We start from the raw sequence: 20,375 nt of genomic DNA on the forward strand, positions 1-20,375 counted from the left end.
ATTTTGCATACAGGTTCTGATTCTGGTGGTATCCACCTTTAAGACAGTTCTCTTTGCACAGTCTTACATGCAGCTCCTTTAGCAGGTTCAGCTCCACAGGAGAATACCGAAGTTCGTGACGAGGTCACGGGGTCCTCTGACAGATGCCGCAGGCGTCCAAGGGCTACGGTAAGGCCAGTATCATCCTCGGCTAAGACTTCTTACACAGTTCCTGTGAGGAATCGAGCGAGCATCTTCTAATCATCCTTGTGGCTGTAAAATTCCCTTGGAGGCTTCCTCTAAGAGAAGACCAGTTGTCCCATGGGCTGATCTACTATCCTGCTTTACAGTCTCTGGTTTTAATGGCTTAGCTATTGAAAGCCAGGTACTGAGGGATAGTGGTCTGTCTGGATCAATGATCCCTACTATGGTGAAGGCATGGAAGTCTTCCAGCAAGATATACCAACGTACGTGAAAATCTTACATTTCTTGGTGTGAGTCAATTGGTGCTCATCCTCGATCCTTTTCTGTGGCTTGGATCTTAACCTTTCTTCAACAGGGCATCAGAAGTTTGCCTTAAGTACCATCGAGGGCCAGGTGTCTGCCCTGGCAGTCTTCTTTCAGTGACCCCTAGCCACATACTCTTTAATTCGCACCTTCATTCAGGGGGTTCGACACGTGGCTCCACCGGTACAGTCTCTTTTGCCACCATGGGATTTAAATTTAGTACTTTCAGTTCTCCAGCAACCTCCATTTGAGAATATTGGGGAGCTTCCCTTGCCTACGTTATCCCAGAAGGTGACATTCTTGGTGGCTTTTACCTCAGCCCGCAGGGTATTTGAATTGGCGGCATTATCCTGTCGCAGTTTCTATTTAATGGTCCATAGGGATAAAGTGTTTTTTTGTCCCTGTCCATCATTCCTGCCCAAAGTGGTCTCTGACTTCTATTTGAATGAGGACATTGTGTTGCCTTCCTTGTGTCCCAAGCCGGATTATCCCAAGGAATTTGCCTTGCATAGCTTGGATGTGGTTTGTGCGATTCAGGTGTGTCTGGCAGCTACAGAGTTTTTTGGAGGTCAGATTCGCTTTTTTGTGGTTAGACGGACCAAGAAAAGGGCTGGCCGCTTCTTCATCTACCATCTCGAGATGGATCAGACAGACGGGGACTCGGGCCTATTCCATTAAAGGTCCGTTTCCACCTTTCCCCATCACGGCGCATTTTGCTCTGGCGCTGAGTGCTTCTTGGGCCTTCCGTTATCAGACTTCAATATTGCAAGTTTGCAAGGCGGGCACTTAGTCGTCCGTGCACACCTTTACAAAATTCTAAAAGGTAGATACTTTGACATCTGTGGATGCTTCTTTTGGCTGCAAAGTTTTGTAGGCTGCTGTTTAAGAGGGGCTGTTCCCTCTTGAGGGGTGATTTTCTTTAAACCTTTATTTTTCAGATGGGGCGCCTGTGACCCAGTAAGGGGTTTTATGTTTAGCCTTGGGTTATTTTTCCCACCCCTCATTTTCCTTCTGGCACTGCTTTTGGACATCCCAGTAGGTATGATTTATGGAGCGCTGTGTCTGCCAATGAACGAAAGAGAAAATGGGATTTTTGTTCTTACCGAAAAATCTATTTCTCTGAGTTCGACGGTCACAGCATCCACCCCTCTATGGAGTTCTGATACTTCTAATACTGCTAGCTACTAAACTGTTTACCTAGAGCAGAGAGGGGAGTTATATTCCAGCTGAGGGCAGCCCATGGGCGTAGCCAGGTGTTTTTTGTTCTGCCTAGTCCTACTCCTGGAGGAGACAATATAACCCACTAGTTATGATTCGTGGAGTGCTGTGTCCGTCAAACTCAGAGAAATGGGATTTATGGTAAGTACAAAAATCCCATTTTTACCTTTGGTTATAATTTAAACCTAGCCAGAACCGTTTATTGTTAAAAAGCGCTTAAACGAATGCTTCTGTGAGATTAAAAGTATCAGATTTGTATTGAGTTTAGTCTTGTAATGAAGATTTTAGGCAAAAGATGTGAGAATGAAAGGTGGAATTGATGCCGAGACTTTAATAAAAAAATTCAGCTTTATTTAAACATTTAATAATTATTACTCTTTGGCATGTTACCTATGGTCCAGCTTGCATGGATTTAGAGGGTTAGGTTGTTGCTTTTTGTGTCCCAACTGTGTCGATTTTCCTTTTCCTGTCTCTGCAACCATTTTCTTTTTTTTTGTTAAATAGATTGGCGATAGTTTTTAAGCTTTGTCAGATTTAATATTTATTGAAATAATATAGGTGCTCCTCCTTAAAATGCTAGTGCCCTTACCAAATCATACTGGCCTCCTGACTTTAGTATTAACTAAATCATTGACCTGTAATATGTATGCTTATCACGAAAGTCAGAGTAAAGTCAAAAGTCCTTGCACGGTATTCCAGCTGGTAATTGCTGGAAGACCGTGCCTCAAAGTATTCATTCCAGAACTTCAGCTTGGAAGTCAGGCTAATGCAAATTTCAGAAGGTCAGCTTTGGCACTCTCCAGTGCTGTAGTTTTCAATCAATCAATTCAATCAATGTAGTTGTAATTCAATTGGGTTTATCTTCTTAGATCAAGATTCCTCTACAAGCTGCTTGTCCTGCTCTCTGTATACAGCTATCCTGATTGATTTTCTCTCAGAAAAAATTTTGGAGCCTGTATCTGGATCCTTTTGAACTGGACATTTGCAAGGCTAGCCTGGAATGTGACTTTTGGTCAATAGGCTTTGTATTATGGAACTTTCCAGACCTGTGTGTACTCTGTTACATAGTGGTGGAGTGTTTTTTGGGTCCAGAACTATAGCTAAGCTCCAGGAGTGACCCTGTCTCTGAAGACTCACTTTTTAAGTAGGCCATGTGGGCTGAGCTGCTGGAGCTACCTTGTTACTAGGGTTACTGGGCACCATCTGAAAAACCCCACTCTTGGTTCATGTGGAAGAGATTAATGCATTTCTTTTAATTATTTCTTTAATGGTATGCATCAAAATATCACAACATGACGAGATAATATGAATGGGTACAAATAGGCCATGAAGGACAGTCCTCAGCATCACAAATTTTAAATCTAAACCAAAAAAAAAAAATGTACAGAAAATTGCGCTGCAAAAGAAATTAGTCACTAGCACCATAAAGTTGTACTTCCCAATTAGAACTACAATTGAAATAAAAGTTGTGGAACCTCATTGAATCCCTTAACCACTTGACCTCTGGAAGATTAACCCCTCTTCATGGCCAAGCCATTTTTTGCGATACGGCACTGCGTTACTTTAACTGACAATTGGGCGGTCGAGCGACGCTGCTGGTGGTATTTGATCTGTGTTTTTTTATTTTTTGTGCTATAAACAAAAAATAACCGACAATTTTGAAAAAAAAAAAAAAACAAACAATATATTTTACTTTCTGCTCTAAAACACATCCTGTAAATAATTTAAAAAAATTGAATTTCTTCATCATTTTAGGCCAATATGTATTCTGCTACATATTTTTGGTAAAAAAAAAAAAATCTCACTAAGCGTATATTGATTGGTTTGTGCAAAAGTTATAGCGTCTACAAACTATGGGATATTTTTATTTTATTTTTTACTAGTGAAAGCGGCGATCAGCGTCCAAACTATAGGCTATTTTCTGGAATTGTTTTTTATTTTACACTAGTAATGGGGGCGATGAGCAACTTATAGCAGGACTGTGATATTGCGACGGACAAATTGGACACCTAGCTGACAGATTTAACACTTTTTTGGGACCCGGTGTCTCTAATACAGTGATCAGTGCTAAAAATATGCACGGTCAGTGTCCTAGAGACACTGGCAGAGAAGGGGTTAACATCAGGGGTGATCAAAGGGTTAAATGTGTGCCTAGCTAATGTTTCAGTGTAGTGGAGTAGGTGCTTTTACTAGTGGAAGATATGGGTCAGTGTGCCTGCATACAGTAACACAGGATCAATGCCTTCTGTACTGACAGAATTGCAATGTGCCTTGTTTATGTAGGCAGACTGCTGTTCTGCCCTTCTACAGAATGATCAGCGGGTGCTGGCTGATATCGGATCTGCGGGACCCGCTTATGAGCTCCCACTGTCAATAAAATGACAGCAGGAGTGAGCCACTGGTGGCACGCACTCGCGCCCGATACCCGGAAGTGCAGGATCACATATCACGTGGCCCTGTAAATGTACTATGGGACGGATGGCAAGTGGTTTAACAAACACCTTGAGGTAGCAGCTAGTGAAAAAACAAAACAAATTCAGGAGTACAAGAATCAGAACCTGTACACATGGCCTGCGATTGGTCATACCAACGATGTCAACGCACACCATAAAGCGCTTTTTTTTTTTTTTTTTGTTTTGTTATTTTTAAAAAGAGCAGAACAACACCTAAGGGTGTCTGAGGGGAGAGAAAAGAGATAAAAAGAAAAATGTAGGGAGGGGCAGAGGAAGGAACAAAATAATGGGGTGGGTGGAGGCAACGGGACCTCAAATCCAATGTAGAAAATGTTAGCAGGTTAGGATAGTGATAAGTATTCATCTGAATAGTAAAACAAGTCCCAGTGAAGCCATAGTCTGTTGATCTGCATTTCTTTTCATAAGGGACACGTAAATCAGTCCTTGATTAGTTTCTGCTGCCGTCCTACAGTGACCTGGTCCCCTCTGCTCATCTAAACCTCTCCAGCAGCTATTTCAAAGTCTTTTCTAACTCCATCATGTTTAGTCCCTTCCTGAGCTCTATCTGGGAAGGATTTTGTAGCAGCCATGCAGTTTTTTTTAGACCAAATTGCAACTTTGATTGCTGACTCTGACTACAGAGCCCAGAAACATGCTTCCAAGCCTTTCCTAAAATCCTTATCTAATCTGCCTGTGGCATTAATTGACAGTATTCTGCCACTAGGGCAGATGATGCTACACCTGAGGAGTTACAGGGCACTGACATTATTCCCAGACCTAAACAATCTCCTCTCTTATTGTCTAGGTTCTTGCCAGTTATTAGCCTGCAGCTTTCTATTAGTGCTGCCCTCCGTTTAGGCTTCATTAGGGTCATGACAAGACCTTTCCCAGCCATCCTTTATAGAGACAGGAGGAACCCTGACAAGCTGTTGGTACTGCTGCATGCCTGTCAACAGTATGCACCCATTTCAGTAGGATTTTGTTAATGAATGGACTGCCCCTGCTGTGGGTCCTGCAGCATCCTGTCCTAACAAAGCCTTGACGATCACTGTGCAGGATGCACCTGTGTATAAGTACCCCATGGAAAACAATTGGAGGCTCTTTCTAAAACCTTTTCTTCTCTGGCAGGCTCTGCTTTGCAAAATTCCCTGGCTGTAAAGTTAGTCTTTCAAAATTTAGCTAACGGGGCTAAAGCCAAAAGAAATTAACCATTTACTGTCCAAGCTGATCTCTTATACACCATCTTGAGCTCATACCTGCAGCCTTAAATTACTGCATGGACAGGTCTCCTCCATTTCTCATATGAGTCTCCTCTCGGTAACAGGAAGATGCTGTGGTTGTGTTGAGCTATGGAACTGGTATGCAAAAAGCACCTGCTACCCATACAATGGGATAATGACTCTTTAAAGCTGCCTTTTTGTCAACCTTATCAAGTTTGCCACCAGGGGAAAGAGTATCCACCTGTCCTAGGGCTCAGCCCAGAAAGGCTCATTCTTCCTTGGAGCGCAAAAAAAAAAGGGCCTTTTTGGTACTCCTAGGCCTAGATGCCCCAGCCCGGCCACTAGTCTGCCCGCAGAACCTTGACTTTAGAGTCTTCCAAAGTTCCCTAAACTAGAATTCTGCCCCCAGACACCCTCTTCATTTATGTCTTCCAACCTGCCTATGCCACAACAGAGATCATCATGCAGCTCCCACGGTCATCGCCCTAGTACCTTTTGGTTGAACAAACCGATGATTCTAATCCAACCTGTGTGCAGTTCCCAAACCATAAGGTGATATCCACCCCATCTTTGATCCCAAAGCCTTAAATGGCCCAGACATTCCGCATTGAATTAATTTACCCAGGCTTTCTCCTCTCCATTAGGATGACCACCTGGCCTCTTAACATCAAAGATTCATAGTTGCATGTTCATGTTTTTTTCAGCAAATCCTTCCAGCACTTCTATTTTGTGGCCTTGTAAATTGGTTTATCCTCTGCTTTGAGTGTTTACCAAGGTTCTTGACCCTGTACTAGCCTTCTGTCTTCCAAAGGCACCCCCATTTTTGGGATCAGTTGGAGCAGATTCTGCCTGAAAGTGTAGCTCAAACCGTCCAGATCTTTGAGTGGGTACTGAACCTTCAGCAGTCAGTGCTGTAACTTTCTTATTGCTTGGAATCTCTGGGTCTTATGCTAGACCAGTGGATCTCAACTCCTGTTCTCAGGACCCACTAACAGGCCAGATTTTAAGTATTGCCTTGGGGAGATGCAGGTTAAAATACCGCAATCATTGAGCAGCAAATGATATCACCTGTGATGTATTTCAGTTATCTTGCAAACCTGGCCTGAGGACAGGAGTTGAGAACCACTGTGCTAGACACAACTTAAGCCAGAGTTCTTCTTTTTTAGGAGAGGCTCCCATATTAATGCTCTTCAGTCCAAGAGTCACCCAATTCTTCATTAATGCGTGTATGTTCAAAGGCTAATAGTCCCTTTGAAGGCAGTCCCATTTGCCTAGTTCTTCTCCTCCTCTCCGAGATAGTTTTGGCCTTTCACTTTAAACATGCACAGCACAAACCTATTGGGGATGCACAGAGGGACGTAAGAACAATGTCCTGTCTACCTCACAGCTACTGCTTCAATTAAAAAGACTGATTCTCTTTGCAAGTCATGATGGAACCCATAATGGGTAACATTTTTTTTGTTCTGTCATTTCTCAGTAGCTCCAACAGATCATAGTTTATGGGCTCAAGGATCAGATTCCAGCTTTTTCTGTCAATGCGCACTCTTGGGCTTTTTGGCATCAGGCTAAAGTCTCCCAGATTTTCAGGGCTACCACCTAATCTTCTCTTCAAACATTCTCAGAATGTTACCAGTTGGAAGTTAGGGTCTCCTCTAATGTTAGCTTTGGGTGTAAGGTCCTCTAGGGGGTTCTTTGAGTTGTTGGCAGTCCTCAGTGATGTTGATCTGTGGGCCTGTTAGCAACCGTTAAAAAAAAACCAAAAAAAACAAGAAAGTTGCTGAATTACTGTCTCGCCAAGAAATAAATTTTACATTGAGTACAAAAATCTAATTTTTCCACTTGCAGCTTGACACCGTGTGGTCTCTCTGTTTTAATAGCATAAATTCAACTTTTTAATTTTGTCAGATGAAGGAAATGAATCATTACCTGGAAGCTGAGAAATCCTGCCGGACAGATTTAGAAATGTATGTGGCTGTTCTAAATACTCAAAAGTCTGTCCTTCAAGAAGATGCTGAGAAGCTAAGGAAAGAGCTACATGAAGGTGAAAAAGAAGCACTTTTTTTTTTTTATATATAATTTTGTGAGTAGAATCCTGCTTTATGAAAAATATTGGTATTCTATTCTGAAATCATCATATTCTAAAGTCAATACTCTTATGTTGGTCCATTTTTATTTTTTTTTAGATTTAGGTCCTAAATTTGTGATGCGTTACTTTTGTTTATAATAGCAGAGTACCCAGTACCAACTTTGATCATGAGTTACATAACCTGTTTTGCTTATATATGACATTTTGTGAAGATTTGTCTGTATCGTTTATCTGTACACAATGCGATTTCATGTTTTCTGTGAGTAACTGGTCACTTATTTTTTTCTCTGGGATAGTTTGTCATCTGCTAGAACAAGAAAGGCAACAACACAATCAGCTGAAACATACATGGCAGAAGGCCAATGATCAGTTCCTCGAGTCCCAGCGTTTGATGATGCAAGACATGAAACGCATGGAGTCTGTGTTGACCACAGAGCAGCTTCGACAAGTTGAGGAAAAGAAAAAGAGAGACCTGGTATAGATCACTGAGGCTACATAAGACTGTCATTTATAGATGTAACAAAGCTAGCATGTTGATACTGTGGTGTAATCTTAGTTGATATAAAAACTAACCAGACTGCAACACTCCCTGCCTAGATTAGTATTGTAATGTTATTTTACTTTTGATGTCTTTTGTGATTACCCTAGGTCATATTTGTAAAAAAACATATAATAAAGGAGAGGACTTCATCTAATACATAAAAGTAAATATAGTTTTCTCTTTCGTTCATTGACGGACATAGCTCCATATCTTGACTGATGGGTTTATGCTGCTCTCCATAGAAGTAGGACACTAGGTGGAAAATAATTTGACCACGCCTATAGGGCAGTCCCAGGGGGTATACTCTCACTTCCTGCTATAGGACTTTTTTCTGCCTAGTCAGGAGTAAGGACCTAGTTCCTTGCTGGGATCTCTGGTCCTAGCATTTTTTCCTTTTTTTAAACTGACTTTTTTTTTTTATAATTTTCTGTTCCTGTGAGAACTACAATCAACTAGGACTGCCCTATAGGTGCGATTCAGGTCATGGCTAGGATCATGACCAGGGCTATGCGTCCTCGCGAGACGTTTAACTCGCCGGCCAGCCCCCATCCAGTGGGGATAGGTTGTGGCCAACCCAGCTCAGAGCTAAGGTTGAGTCGCGCTCGCTGGCCAGACTGGGAAGATTGTAAGAATCTAGGATAACCAGTCCGTCACCCAGTCCAGCAGTTGATTGTAGTTCTCACAGGAACAGAATTGATTGTAGTTCTCGCAGGAACAGAAAATGATAAAAAAAAAATCAGGGAAAAAAAAAAGGAAAAAACCCTAGGACCAGAGATCCCAGCAATGAACTAGGTCCTTACTCCTGACTAGGCAGAAAAAACTCTGAAGTCCTATAGCAGGAAGTGAGAGTATACCCCTTGGGACTGCCCTCAGGAAGTTGGGAAAGACTTTATACATTTTGAGTTTTTACGCTGTCAGATGTAACCTATATACTGTGTGTGTATATATATATATATATATATATATATATATGTATATATATATATATATATATATATAAAAATAATAATAGGTTGTGAAATTATTAATCACATTTGTTATAAACAAAATTTAAAAGTCTCTTTTTAAGAAAATTGTTTCGGTTTTTTATTGTCTTTATCCCCAATAGGGACCTTCCCCCCCCCCCCCCCACGTTAATGTCTAGAGGAGTCATATTCCACAGATGCAGCTTTAAGGGGTACACAGGCAGAATTTAAAAATTTAAAACCTGACCAGATTTGAACTCTTCCCTACTCTAAAAATAGAAATAAAAAATCAAGCTTGTCATGTTTCACCCTGCAATACATACCACCTACTAATTCTGAGCTCTATTGGTTCTTTCTTTTTTTTTTATTCATATTTTCTAGGAAGAAAATGAGCAAAGAAGCCGAAGCAAACCTGTGACGAAACAGAAAGGAGAAGATGAGTCGAAACGAACACTTACTCATGAAGGATCCCTTCTAAATCTTCAAAGCCAAGAGGTTACCTTATTTTCATATATCCACAATTTTAAAATTTGTGAAACAAATTTCCAGAAACTCTATGGAGTGGAAATAGGATACAACTTTCTGCTATACAGCATAAAGTTATTCCACACTTTCTGGCTGCGCTAAGTTCACTTTTTGTAGCATATTACATGTAACGTTACTTTACAGCACCTAAATATATCCTTTAAATTTGATTCATAGGTGTGGAGACTGCAGTGTATGATGAAGTAAATACTGTACAGAGACGGCTGTGATTGGAGGGGAGGCCCAGTCACTTGACATTGACCGGTTGCGTGACCAGGCTTTCATTTTCCTCCCGGCTTTTTTTTTTTTTCACCTTCACATTCATTTTATGGTTGAATATATTTTTATTAACACATTCCAAAGGATACAAAGACAGTCCATCTCGGTGTATAAAGTGAAACATACATGAAGACTATTATCAAAGTAGTAAATGAAATCCACTGGAACAATTTTAAGAGAGGATAATTTTCCCTAGAAGGGTAATGTTGACAAAATAGGCACAATTGTAAGGATTAGGGGAACACGATCAAAACTGTTAAAGATAATTACACTGAAAAAAAGAAATGAGATAAAAAAAAATTAAAAAATAAAAACCCCAGAAACAATATGCCTAGGGTGGTCCTTTTAATGCTTATGTAGTCAGTGCAATAGCAAATGACCCATAAAAAAACGGGAGCATAATAATGTTCATGGAGAAAAGAGACAGAAGATACTTAGACAGAGAAAAATGTAGGAACAGAAGAGAAAATACAAGAGAATATAAGAAATAGTAGTGGATATGAGTTAAAACACACATGAAAAATTACATTTATACTTTAAGCCTCTTACTAAGCTTCTCTGAAGAGGAGTAGTGCATCCAGATCTACCATAGGGTGGTAAATGTTTCCTGTTTATCAAGCTCCCTAGCCTGCAACTCCTCCATAAGCATAATGTCATTGATTTCAATTATCCAAGACGAGAGGGTTGGAATCGATGTGCTCCTCCAGTGTCCAGAGATTAACTGTCTAGCTGCAGAGAGAAAAAAATATACGTAAGCTAGCTTTTTGGGATTTAACAGTACCCGGGAGAATAGATAGTAGAGCTATGGAGGGGGAGGAAATGAGGGACTCTTCATTGGTCTCTGCATATACACCTTCATTAATTGTAATTGTGCTCTGCTTGGGTCAGAATCACAAAGCAAGCAAAACACAGTGCATATCTTTAAAGTACTCTGAAGATTTGCCCCGTTTGATTCAGTTCTCCTAAATCTGTGTTTCCACTTTTGGGATGGTACTATCTACCTTACTTTATATTTGGTAAATGTTCACATTCACAAAGCGTAACTTAAAAATATCTAAAAAATGCTGTTTACTTTTTTAGATTCTATTTCTCCTATTTCTCTTTCGTTCATTGACGGACACAGTTCCTGATATTCTTAACCATTGGGCTATACTGCCCCCTACAGGAGTAGGACAGTAGGCAGAGAAAAAAATTCTGGCTACGCCTATGGGCAGTTCCAGGGGATACACTCCCTCTCTGTGCTATAGGTACTCAGTTTTTTTTTCTGCTTAGTCAGGAGTAAGGACCTAGTTCCTTGCTGGAATCTCTGATGCTGGCAATTTTTTCTTTTTAGATAGAAATTTTTCTCCTGTTTTTTTTCCTGTGAGATCTACAATCAACTGCCGGACTGAGCGACGGGTTTGAACAATCTAGATCCAGTGGTCACCCCAGTCTTGACAGCGCACGCACGCAGACCTTAGCTCCACGCTAGGTCGGCTGGGACATAGCCCCATTAGACTGGGGCTGGCTTGCGATTTAACCGCCTCCCGAGCTTGCATATGACCGGGTCTCGGCCTGAGTCGCAGCGTTCCTCCTGGCCGAAGGCCCCCAATTTAGATGGCGAGGGGTTCTGTCTAGAGCAGTGCCCATCTGGTCCTGGTATGGTGAGTAGCTGTCTCCCCTCTCCCCCTGGAGGGTCTTGGGGGTCTTTCAGGCATACCCCTTTCTCTTTCCCCTCATCTACCCCCCCCTCCACTTATGCTGGGGCTATGTGGGTGTTCTGGTCCACCTTCTGGGGTGGGGGCAGGGCACCATGCTGGGGGGGGTTGTGCCGCCTGCGACCGGACGATCGGCTGTGCAGGGGGGGGTTATGAACCCAGTGGGGGCTCCTGGGTCCCTGGGAGCCTCGTAGTGCCTCGCGGGGCCGCCATTTTGTTGTAGCCTGTGTGCATAATGCTTGGCGGCCATGTTTGTGTAGTCTGGCGGCCATTTTGCGGTGGTTTGCCATTGAAAATAGTGGAGGCCATGACAGTGGAGCCCTGTGGGTGGCGATTTTGGCATTGGGAACTCCTCCTCATCCCCTGGTGCTGACTCCTGGATCTTTTCACTTCCTGATCGCCGCACGTGGAGTGCAGATTATCCTGGTGGGTGTCTGTTTCTGCTGGGTGGTGAGTCTGATGGGGTCCTTTCCCTCTCTGCTGAGGATCGCTTGGTGCTTTGTACCTGGCGACCAGGTGCTGATGCCAGCGTGGTGGGGGTTTGCAGTGTTTTACACTTTTTGTGGGGGTCCCCCTGGTGACTTATGGAGTCTTTGGAGCACATCTCCCCACCTGATCCCCTCCCTGAGGCTGCAGGGCCCTCCGGGGCCCAACCATCCATCGATGCACTGACAGCGGTCCTGGAGTTGTTTGTGTCCTGGGTGGAGGTGGTTTTTGGGTGACAGGCTAGCAAAAAGCGCCCCCCACCTTCCCCTGCCTCTCTGTCTCCTCAGATCCTGAATCTGATTCGGCCGCCGCAAACCTGGGTCTCCCTGCTGGATCTAAGGCCACGAGCCCAGAATCCTCCGATAGGATGATTCCTCCACATCTGCGACCGCACACAAAAAGGCGCTGGTGGACGCACTGATTGTATCTGTGCGTGAGACCTTAAAAATGGAGGACGCAGCTGCGACAGAGGTACAGGTTCCCTTTGTCACTCACAAGCCATCCAGAGCTGCAAAGATGTTTCCTTTCCCTAACTTTTGACACAATTGTCACTAAAGAGTGGGGGACCACCAAAGCGCCCCCTTGGGGTCCCTTAGCGATTTTGCTAGGCGATACCCCTATGAGGAGTCCCTTTTTAAGAAGTTCACTGTTCCACCGGTGATGGACCCCCCGGTTTCCAGGCTAATCAAGGCAACCATGATTCCGGTTGAAGAGTCCCTGAACTTTAAGCATCCGGCTTACAGGAAGGCGGAGGCTGTGGCCCGCAATATGTACACTCTGATATGTACACTCTGGCTGGTTCAGCACTGAGGCCGGTATTCACCATTGCCCTGGTGTCGCAAACTCTGACTCAGTGGGCTAAGCTTTTAAGCCATGACCTGGAGGGAGGAGAACAGCTCCCCCCTGCCTTTGCAGAGCTGGCGGACCAGCTGGTCCAGGGGCTGCAGTTTATCTGTGATGCCTCTTTGGATGTGGCTCCCCTAGTCGCTAGGCTCTCTGTTTCTGCAGTGGTCATTCGGCGTATTTTTTGGCTCAAATGCTGGTCTGCGGACCAGACTTCCAAAAAGGCCTTGACTGATTCTCCCTTTCAAGGAGATCGCTTGTTTGAAGCTACCCTGGATGATATCATTAAAGGTCTCACAGGGGGAAAGAGTACCTTTCTTCAGCAGGCTACTAAGGGCAAGGACCTTCGTAGACGTGGGCCCTCTTTCTCGGCTCATAAGAAGTTTTTTCGTCTCTCAGGATCGACTGATAAGGGCTCAAAGCCTTTCAGGGCCGCCTCTGGAGGATCCAAACGAACCTGGTCTGGCAAGCGGAAAGCGGACTTCTCTCCAGACCCACGGACAAGCTCCTTCAGCATAAAAGTGCGCCCTCGCCCATATCGGGGTGAGGGGGGGGGGGGTCTTTGCTAGTTTCCGGGGCCATGGACTTTCCTGCTACAAGACAAGTGGGTCCACGAAGTCGTATGGTAAGGCTACAAGATTGAGTTTCGCTCTTGTCCCCTGGCAAGGTTCTTTCCTTCCAACTTGCGCCTGTCCCTGGACCGCTTACAGGGTCTGTTTGGGGTGGTACAAGACCTGTTATTTCAAGGGGTGTTTGTCCCAGTTTTGATTTCAGAACAGTTTCAGGGTTTTTACTCAAACCTGTTTACAGTTCCCAGGAAGGAAGGCAAGGTGCGTCCAATCCTGGACCTCAAGGCACTGAACTGCTTTGTGCAGTGCAGAAGTTCAGGATGGGAGTCCATTTGCCCGCTGGTGGCATCCCTGCATCAGGGGGATTTTCTTGCCTCTATCTACTTCAAGGATGCTTACCTTCACATTCCAGTATGTTCCAGTCATCAGTGCTTCCTCTGCTTTGGTGTGGGAGAGGAGCTTTATTAGTTTGTTGCGCCTCTGTTCCTCGGGTCTTCACAAAAGTGTTAGCCCCCAGGGCTAGCTTGTTACGCCATCAGGGGATCGCGGTACTGGGCTACTTGGACGACCTCCTTCTGCGAGCAGAGTCTTCTACTGCTCTGGTGGAAAACCTAGAAATCACCATACGAAATCTGAGAGAGTTCGGCTGGAATTTGAATTGTCAGAAGTCTGCTCTGGTTTTAACCACAAAGCTGGACTATCTGGGTCTGACTCTGGACTCGGCCTTAGCCAGATTGCTTCTTCCTCTGGACAAGCTCCAGAAATTGCAGGCTGCAAGTCGTCTCCTGCTGTCCAGCAGATGGTCATCCTTCACTTCCTTTTCACTTAAATGAGGACATCTTGTTACCCTCTTTGTGTCCTCAGCCAAAACATCCTAAGGAATTTGCACTGCACACTCTGGATGTGGTTCGGGCAATCTGGGTGTACTTGGAGACTACTGAGTCTTTTCGGAAGCCTGCTTCGCTCTTTGTACTCACGGATGGTCCAAAGAAAGGGCTGCCTGCGTCTGCTGTGACTATTTCCCAATGGATCAGACAGACAGTGGTGCAGGCTTATTCGATTAAGGGTCAGGTTCCTCCTTTCCCTGTTAAGGCGCATACTACTCGGGCGATTAGTGCTTCCTGGGCTTTTCGCCATCAGGCATCTGGTCTTCAGGTTTGCAAGGCGGCTACCTGGTCGTCTGTTCATACCTTCACAAAATTTTAATAAGGTGGATGTGCTGGCATCTGCAGATGCCTATTTTGGCCGCAAAGTTTTGCAGGCTGCTGTTTAAGGGGGCTTCTTAGCCTTCCTTGAGGGTGTTTAATGTTCTTTTCAGGTGGGCCTCATCTTGTTTGTTCTGATTAGTCCTATGTTGCCTGGTTGGCTATGTTTGGCCTTGGGGACCTATTTTTCTGCTGTTCCCACCCCTCATTTTTTGGCACTGCTTTGGGACGTCCCTACTGATATGGAGATCGGAGACTACATCCGTCAGTGAACGATAGAGAAAATTTGATTTTTGTCTATTTTGAGTTGGGTTGGTATTATTTTTCTCTGACACTGCTTTGATACAAAACTGACATCCTGTAGTAGGAAGAGAGAGGGGTATACCCCCTGGGACTGCCCATAGGCTTAGCCAGAACCTTTTTCTGCCTAGTGTCATAGTCCTGTAGGGGGCAGCATAACCCTACTGCTATGGAGATCAGAGACTGCGTCCGTCAATGAACTTCAGAGAAAAGGATTTTACGGTAAGACAAAAAATGAAATATTGATGGTTAAAAAAAAAAGGGTGGAAAGGAGTTAACTGGGACTGATTAGGACTAACAAGGTGTTAAATAGGAATTCATTTTGATTTACAAAAATAAATGTTACTTTAATTGACGCCATATGCAGATAAAAGGTCACAACTTTGATCTACATTTCAATTAAATAGCAACTACAATGTATCTATACACACTCTTAATGACACCTACGGACTTTTCCATTTCACACAGGACTGGCTACATTTTCACAAGCTGCTCCTGCTGTGAAACGCATCGTTATTCCTGGAGAGAGGTGCAGGACATAGGAGATACGTATTAGGAACTCTTGAAGTTTTTTTTAGTTTTAATATCTCTTTATTATAATTTTTCCAAAATTACAACAATCAAAAAAAAAAAACATACATTGATAACATCAATAGTAGCACCGTGCATACAATTGAAGGGCCATATATCCACTTAAAATTTAAATTACCCCACTTGGGGCAAATCCTAATTCCCCCTCATTGTCCATTATTAAAAAAAAAAAAAAAGGTGGGGGGGAGGAAGGATAAGGGAAGACTTCCTCCCTTCCAGCCCAATTTCACCAATAACAGATACCAATCGCACATATACACTTATCACATCCAAATTATAGTCCCCCTTCTTCTTTAATCTGTCGCCACTGTACATCTAAAATTATTTAACCATGGACTCCCATCTAACTCCAAATATTTTCTTTATTGAGTTTATAGTAGCCAAAAAATTTTCCATCTCACACTGCTGATTAAGCAACACCACGGTATCAGATGGAGACGGAACATCCTGAGATTTCCATTGTCTTGTAATTGAAAGCTTTGCGGCTAGCATAAAATGTAATATCACTACTCGGTACTTAAATTGAATCTCATGGATATTTAGATGCAAAATGGCTAATTCAGGATTAGGAACCATACTATATCCAACAATCTCTGAGATCATAGAGAATACTTTATTCCAAAATGCTCTAATTGATTTGCAAGCCCACATTATATGAAACAGGGTACCCTGTGTTCACTACAGTTTCTCCAGCGTAGAGCTGAATGTGAGGGATAGAATTTGAACAATTTAATAGGAGTTAAATACCAGAAATTCAAGATTTTTTGATACAATTCCCAATGATTGATGCATTTTGACGAGACATAAGTAGCGGCAAAAGCTTTCAACCAGCTAGTTTCCGGGAAAGATTTCCCCAATAGTTTTTCCCATTTATGGACAGTAGATACTTTAGAATAAGTGTTATGATCGTTCAATATATCATAAAAAATCGAGATACCTTTTTATAGTACATACGGTCTCCTGATACAGTTTATAAATCAAAGTTGGAAATTTCACATATAAAGGTAGAACATTTTTCCGTAAAAATGAACGCATTTGAAGGTATCCTAAATAAGCCGAAGCCTTTTTTTTAGGATGTTTAATATTAATGTGGTTAAAGATGATTAGCCAAAAGGCCATTCTACAAAAGTTCACACTTTTCTTTATTTTCCAGGGTCTCCTAAACAGTTCTCATGGCTCAATCCATTCATTAGATGCAGACCTAACCTTGCATGAAGGAGAATGTTTTGGCAAGCAAGAGGACTTATTTAAAGATGGACTTCGAAGAGCACAGTCTACAGATAGTCTAGGTACATCTGGGCAACTGCAGGCAAAAACCTTGGTCTATAACAATAAAGCCAAATCAGCTGGCAACCTTGATGAGTCCGACTTTGGCCCCCTTGTAGGAGCAGAATCTGTTTCTGAGAATTTTGATACTTCTTCCCTTGGATCTTTGCACATGCCAAGTGGATTCATGTTAACCAAAGATCAGGAGAAAGCAATCAAAGCCATGACTCCCGAGCAAGAGGAGACAGCCTCACTGCTTTCAAGTGTCACACAGGTCACGGAGAGTGCTTATGTTCCTCTATCTGGTTACCGTTTGGTGAGCGAGACCGAATGGAATTTATTACAAAAAGAGGTATCTTTTTCTTGCTTATTATTTTTTTAAGTCTAATACCATAAAGAAGCAAAGTCAATTCTCAATATGTACTTAGTTTGCATTACTGTTTAAAGTGGTTCTAAAGGAAGAATGTTTTTTTTTTTTTTTTTTATCTTCTTGCATTCTAAAATAACATTGTTATTTTGAAATCGAAATAAAAAACAAAAAAGACTTTAAAATAACTATATAAGTGCACAACTTTTTTTTTTTTTCATTGAGTAAGTTAGTTAGAGCCCCATACGGTTTTCATTGACCTCGATGTCCATGCTGGGGAGATCAAATTCTCAAAATGAATTCCTGCCTCAGGAAGTGAAGGGAAATCTCCTGGATGGGACAAAGATTGCAAAAAGGATTAAATAGGAGTTATACTCCCTACACACACTATTCCAGGGAGTTCTTATATCAGTGTCCTCAGTCCTCTCTTCAAAGCAGTATTCTTAACCCCTTTTCACAGCAGTGTCCTGTGCCCTCCTTCTCATCACAGCCCCCAGCAACTCTGCCCCTCCTTCACATCACAGCCCCCTGCAGCTCTGTCCCTCCTTCACATCATAGGCCCCAGCAGCTCTGCCCCTCCTTCACATCACAGCCCCCAGCAGCTCTGCCCTTCCTTCACATCACAGCCCCCTGCAGCTCTGTCCCTCCTTCACATCACCAGGCCCCTGCAGCTCTGCCCCTCCTTCACATCACAGCCCCCTGCAGCTCTGCCCCTCCTTCACATCACAGCCCCCGCAGCTCTGCCCCTCCTTCACATCACAGCTACCTGCAGCTCTACCCCTCCTTCACATCACAGCCCCCTGCAGCTCTGCCCCTCCTTCACATCACAGCCCCCTGCAGCTCTGCCCCTCCTTCACATTACAGCCCCCTGCAGCTCTGCCCCTCCTTCACATCACCGCCCCCTGCAGCTCTGCCCCTCCTTCACATCACAGCCCCCTACAGCTCTGCCCCTCCTTCACATCACAGCCCCCTGCAGCTCTGCCCCTCCTTCACATCACAGCCCCCTGCAGCTCTGCCCCTCCTTCACATCACAGCCCCCTGCAGCTCTGCCCCTCCTTCACATCACAGCCCCCTGCAGCTCTGCCCCTCCTTCACATCACAGCCCCCTGCAGCTCTGCCCCTCCTTCACATCACAGCCCCCTGCAGCTCTGCCCCTCCTTCACATCACAGCCCCCTGCAGCTCTGCCCCTCCTTCACATCACAGCCCCCTGCAACTCTGCCCCCTCCCCTACATCACAGCCCCCTGCAGCTCTCCACCCCCTGCAGCTCTGGCCTCCTTTACATCACAGCCCCCTGCAGCTGTGCCCTCCTTTATATCACTGCTCTCCTCAGCTTTGCCCCCCCCCTGCCTTCATCACATTACAGCCCTTGCAGCTCTGCCCCTAATTAAAATCACAGACCCCCCCTGCAGCTCTGGCCCCATTTACATCACAGCCCCCTGCAGCTCTGGCCCCCATTTACATCACAGCTCCCTGCAGCTCTGGCCACCTTGATATCACAGCCCCCTGCAGCGCTGGCCCCCCTTTACATCACAGCCCTCCGCAGCTCTGCACCCCCCCCCCCAATTTCATCACATTACAGCCCCCTACCGCTCTGCCCCTAATTCAAATCACAGACCCCCCCCCCGCGGCTCTGGCCCCATTCTACATCACAGCCCCCTGCAGCTCTACGCCCCCTTACATCATAACTCCCTGCAGCTCTGCTCTCGAGTTTCGTTCTAACCCTCCAGAGAGGTTCTTTCCTTCCAATGTGCACCTGTCCCTAGACTGCTTGTAGGGCCTCTTCAGGGCAGTGCAAGACCTGTTGCTTCCTACTCCGGAACGTTTTCATGGATTTTGTTCAAACATGTTCACAGTCCCGAAGAAAGAAGGCAAGGTGTGTCCAATTCTGGATCTCAAGGCCCTGAACTGTTTTGTGTGGGTACAGAAGTTCAGAATGGAGTCTATTCACACGGTGGTGGCATCCTTGCATCAGGGGGATTTCCTTGCCTCTGTCAAATTCAAGGACACTTACTTACACATTCCAATATGTGTCTGTCACCAACGCTTCCTCCGCTTTGCCGTGGGAGAGGAGCATTATCAGTTTGTGGCGTTGCCCTTTTGCTCTCGCCTTTGCTCTTCGGGTCACATCAAAGGCGTTGGCTCCGGTGCTGGCATTATGTAAGCGAGGGATCGCAGTGCTGAGCTACCTTGGACAACCTTCTCTTGTGAGCAGAGTCAACTACTGCTCTGATGGACAACTTTGACATCACTATACGGACTCTGAAGAAGTTCAGCTGGCTTCTGCATTATCAGAAGTCTGCTCTGGTTCCTTCCACAAAGCTGGACTATCTGGGTCTGACTCTGGACACGGCTCAAGGCAGAGTGTTCCTTCCTCTGGACAAACTCCAGAAGTTGCATGCTGCGATTCATCTCTTGCTGTCCAGCTACTAGTTATCCCTCCAGACTTGCATGAGGGTGCTGGGCCTGATGGTTTCTACTTTTGAGGCGGTCCCGTTTTCACAGTTCTATACAAGGTCCCTGCAAAGGGAGATCTTGGCAAAATGGGACAAGTGTCCGAAGTCTCTGGACAATCCAATCCAGCTGAGCTGAAAAACAAAAGGGTCTCTGATCTGGTGGCTTTGCTCTCCATCTCTTTGCCAGGGCAAATCTTTTTTTTCTCCCCCTGTATTGGACAGTGGTCACCACATATGCCAGTCTGTCCGAGTGGGGAGGTGTCCTGGGTCGGAACTAGAAGAGTCCTGACTCACGATCAATGGAACTCTGAGCGATCAGACTGTGCCCGAATCACTGGACGGATTGCCTACAAAGATGTCTGGGACGAATCCTATAGGACAATGCAACAGTCATGGCTTATGTCAATCAACAGGGTGGAACAAGAAGTGTATTGGCAGCTCCGGAGGTAGCCCCCATTCTTTGGTGGGCAGAACAATTCGTTCCGGCCCTCTCCGCCGTACACATTCCAGGGGTGGAAAATTGGCCTTCATCTGGAGGTGTTTAATCAGCTGTGTCTCAGGTGGGGCACCCCCATGGTGAATCTGTTGGCGTTTTGGCTCAACAGGAAGGTGCACAGGTTTGTGGCACGGTCACGGGATCCGCTAGCTGATGCCACAGGAGCACTGGTGGCCCCCTGGGGCCAGTATCTTCTGGTTTATGCCTTCCTTCTCAAGCTTCTGGGGGAGTATACCTCCAGGTACTGCCCATAGGCATAGTCAAGTTATTTTTCTGCCTAGTGCTCTACTCCTGTAGGGGGCAGTATAAGCCAGTGGTTTAGAAGAT

The 20,375-nt window shown here is 44.6% G+C and overlaps 1 protein-coding gene across 1 annotated transcript in view; it reads left to right on the forward strand.

Annotated features, from left to right (window-relative positions):
- RABEP1 (rabaptin, RAB GTPase binding effector protein 1) overlaps positions 1-20,375 on the forward strand; it is a 166,051-nt gene that overhangs the window by 77,711 nt on the left and 67,965 nt on the right. The window contains exons 6-9 of the mRNA XM_082244647.1: positions 7,283-7,418; positions 7,760-7,938; positions 9,351-9,464; positions 16,618-17,082. Of these exons, the coding sequence (XP_082100773.1) occupies positions 7,283-7,418; positions 7,760-7,938; positions 9,351-9,464; positions 16,618-17,082 (894 nt within the window). The remainder of the gene's footprint in view (positions 1-7,282; positions 7,419-7,759; positions 7,939-9,350; positions 9,465-16,617; positions 17,083-20,375) is intronic.

The sequence above is a fragment of the Pelophylax lessonae genome (assembly GCF_965119305.1).
Source record: "Pelophylax lessonae genome assembly, chromosome: 2".
NCBI lineage: Eukaryota > Metazoa > Chordata > Amphibia > Anura > Ranidae > Pelophylax > Pelophylax lessonae.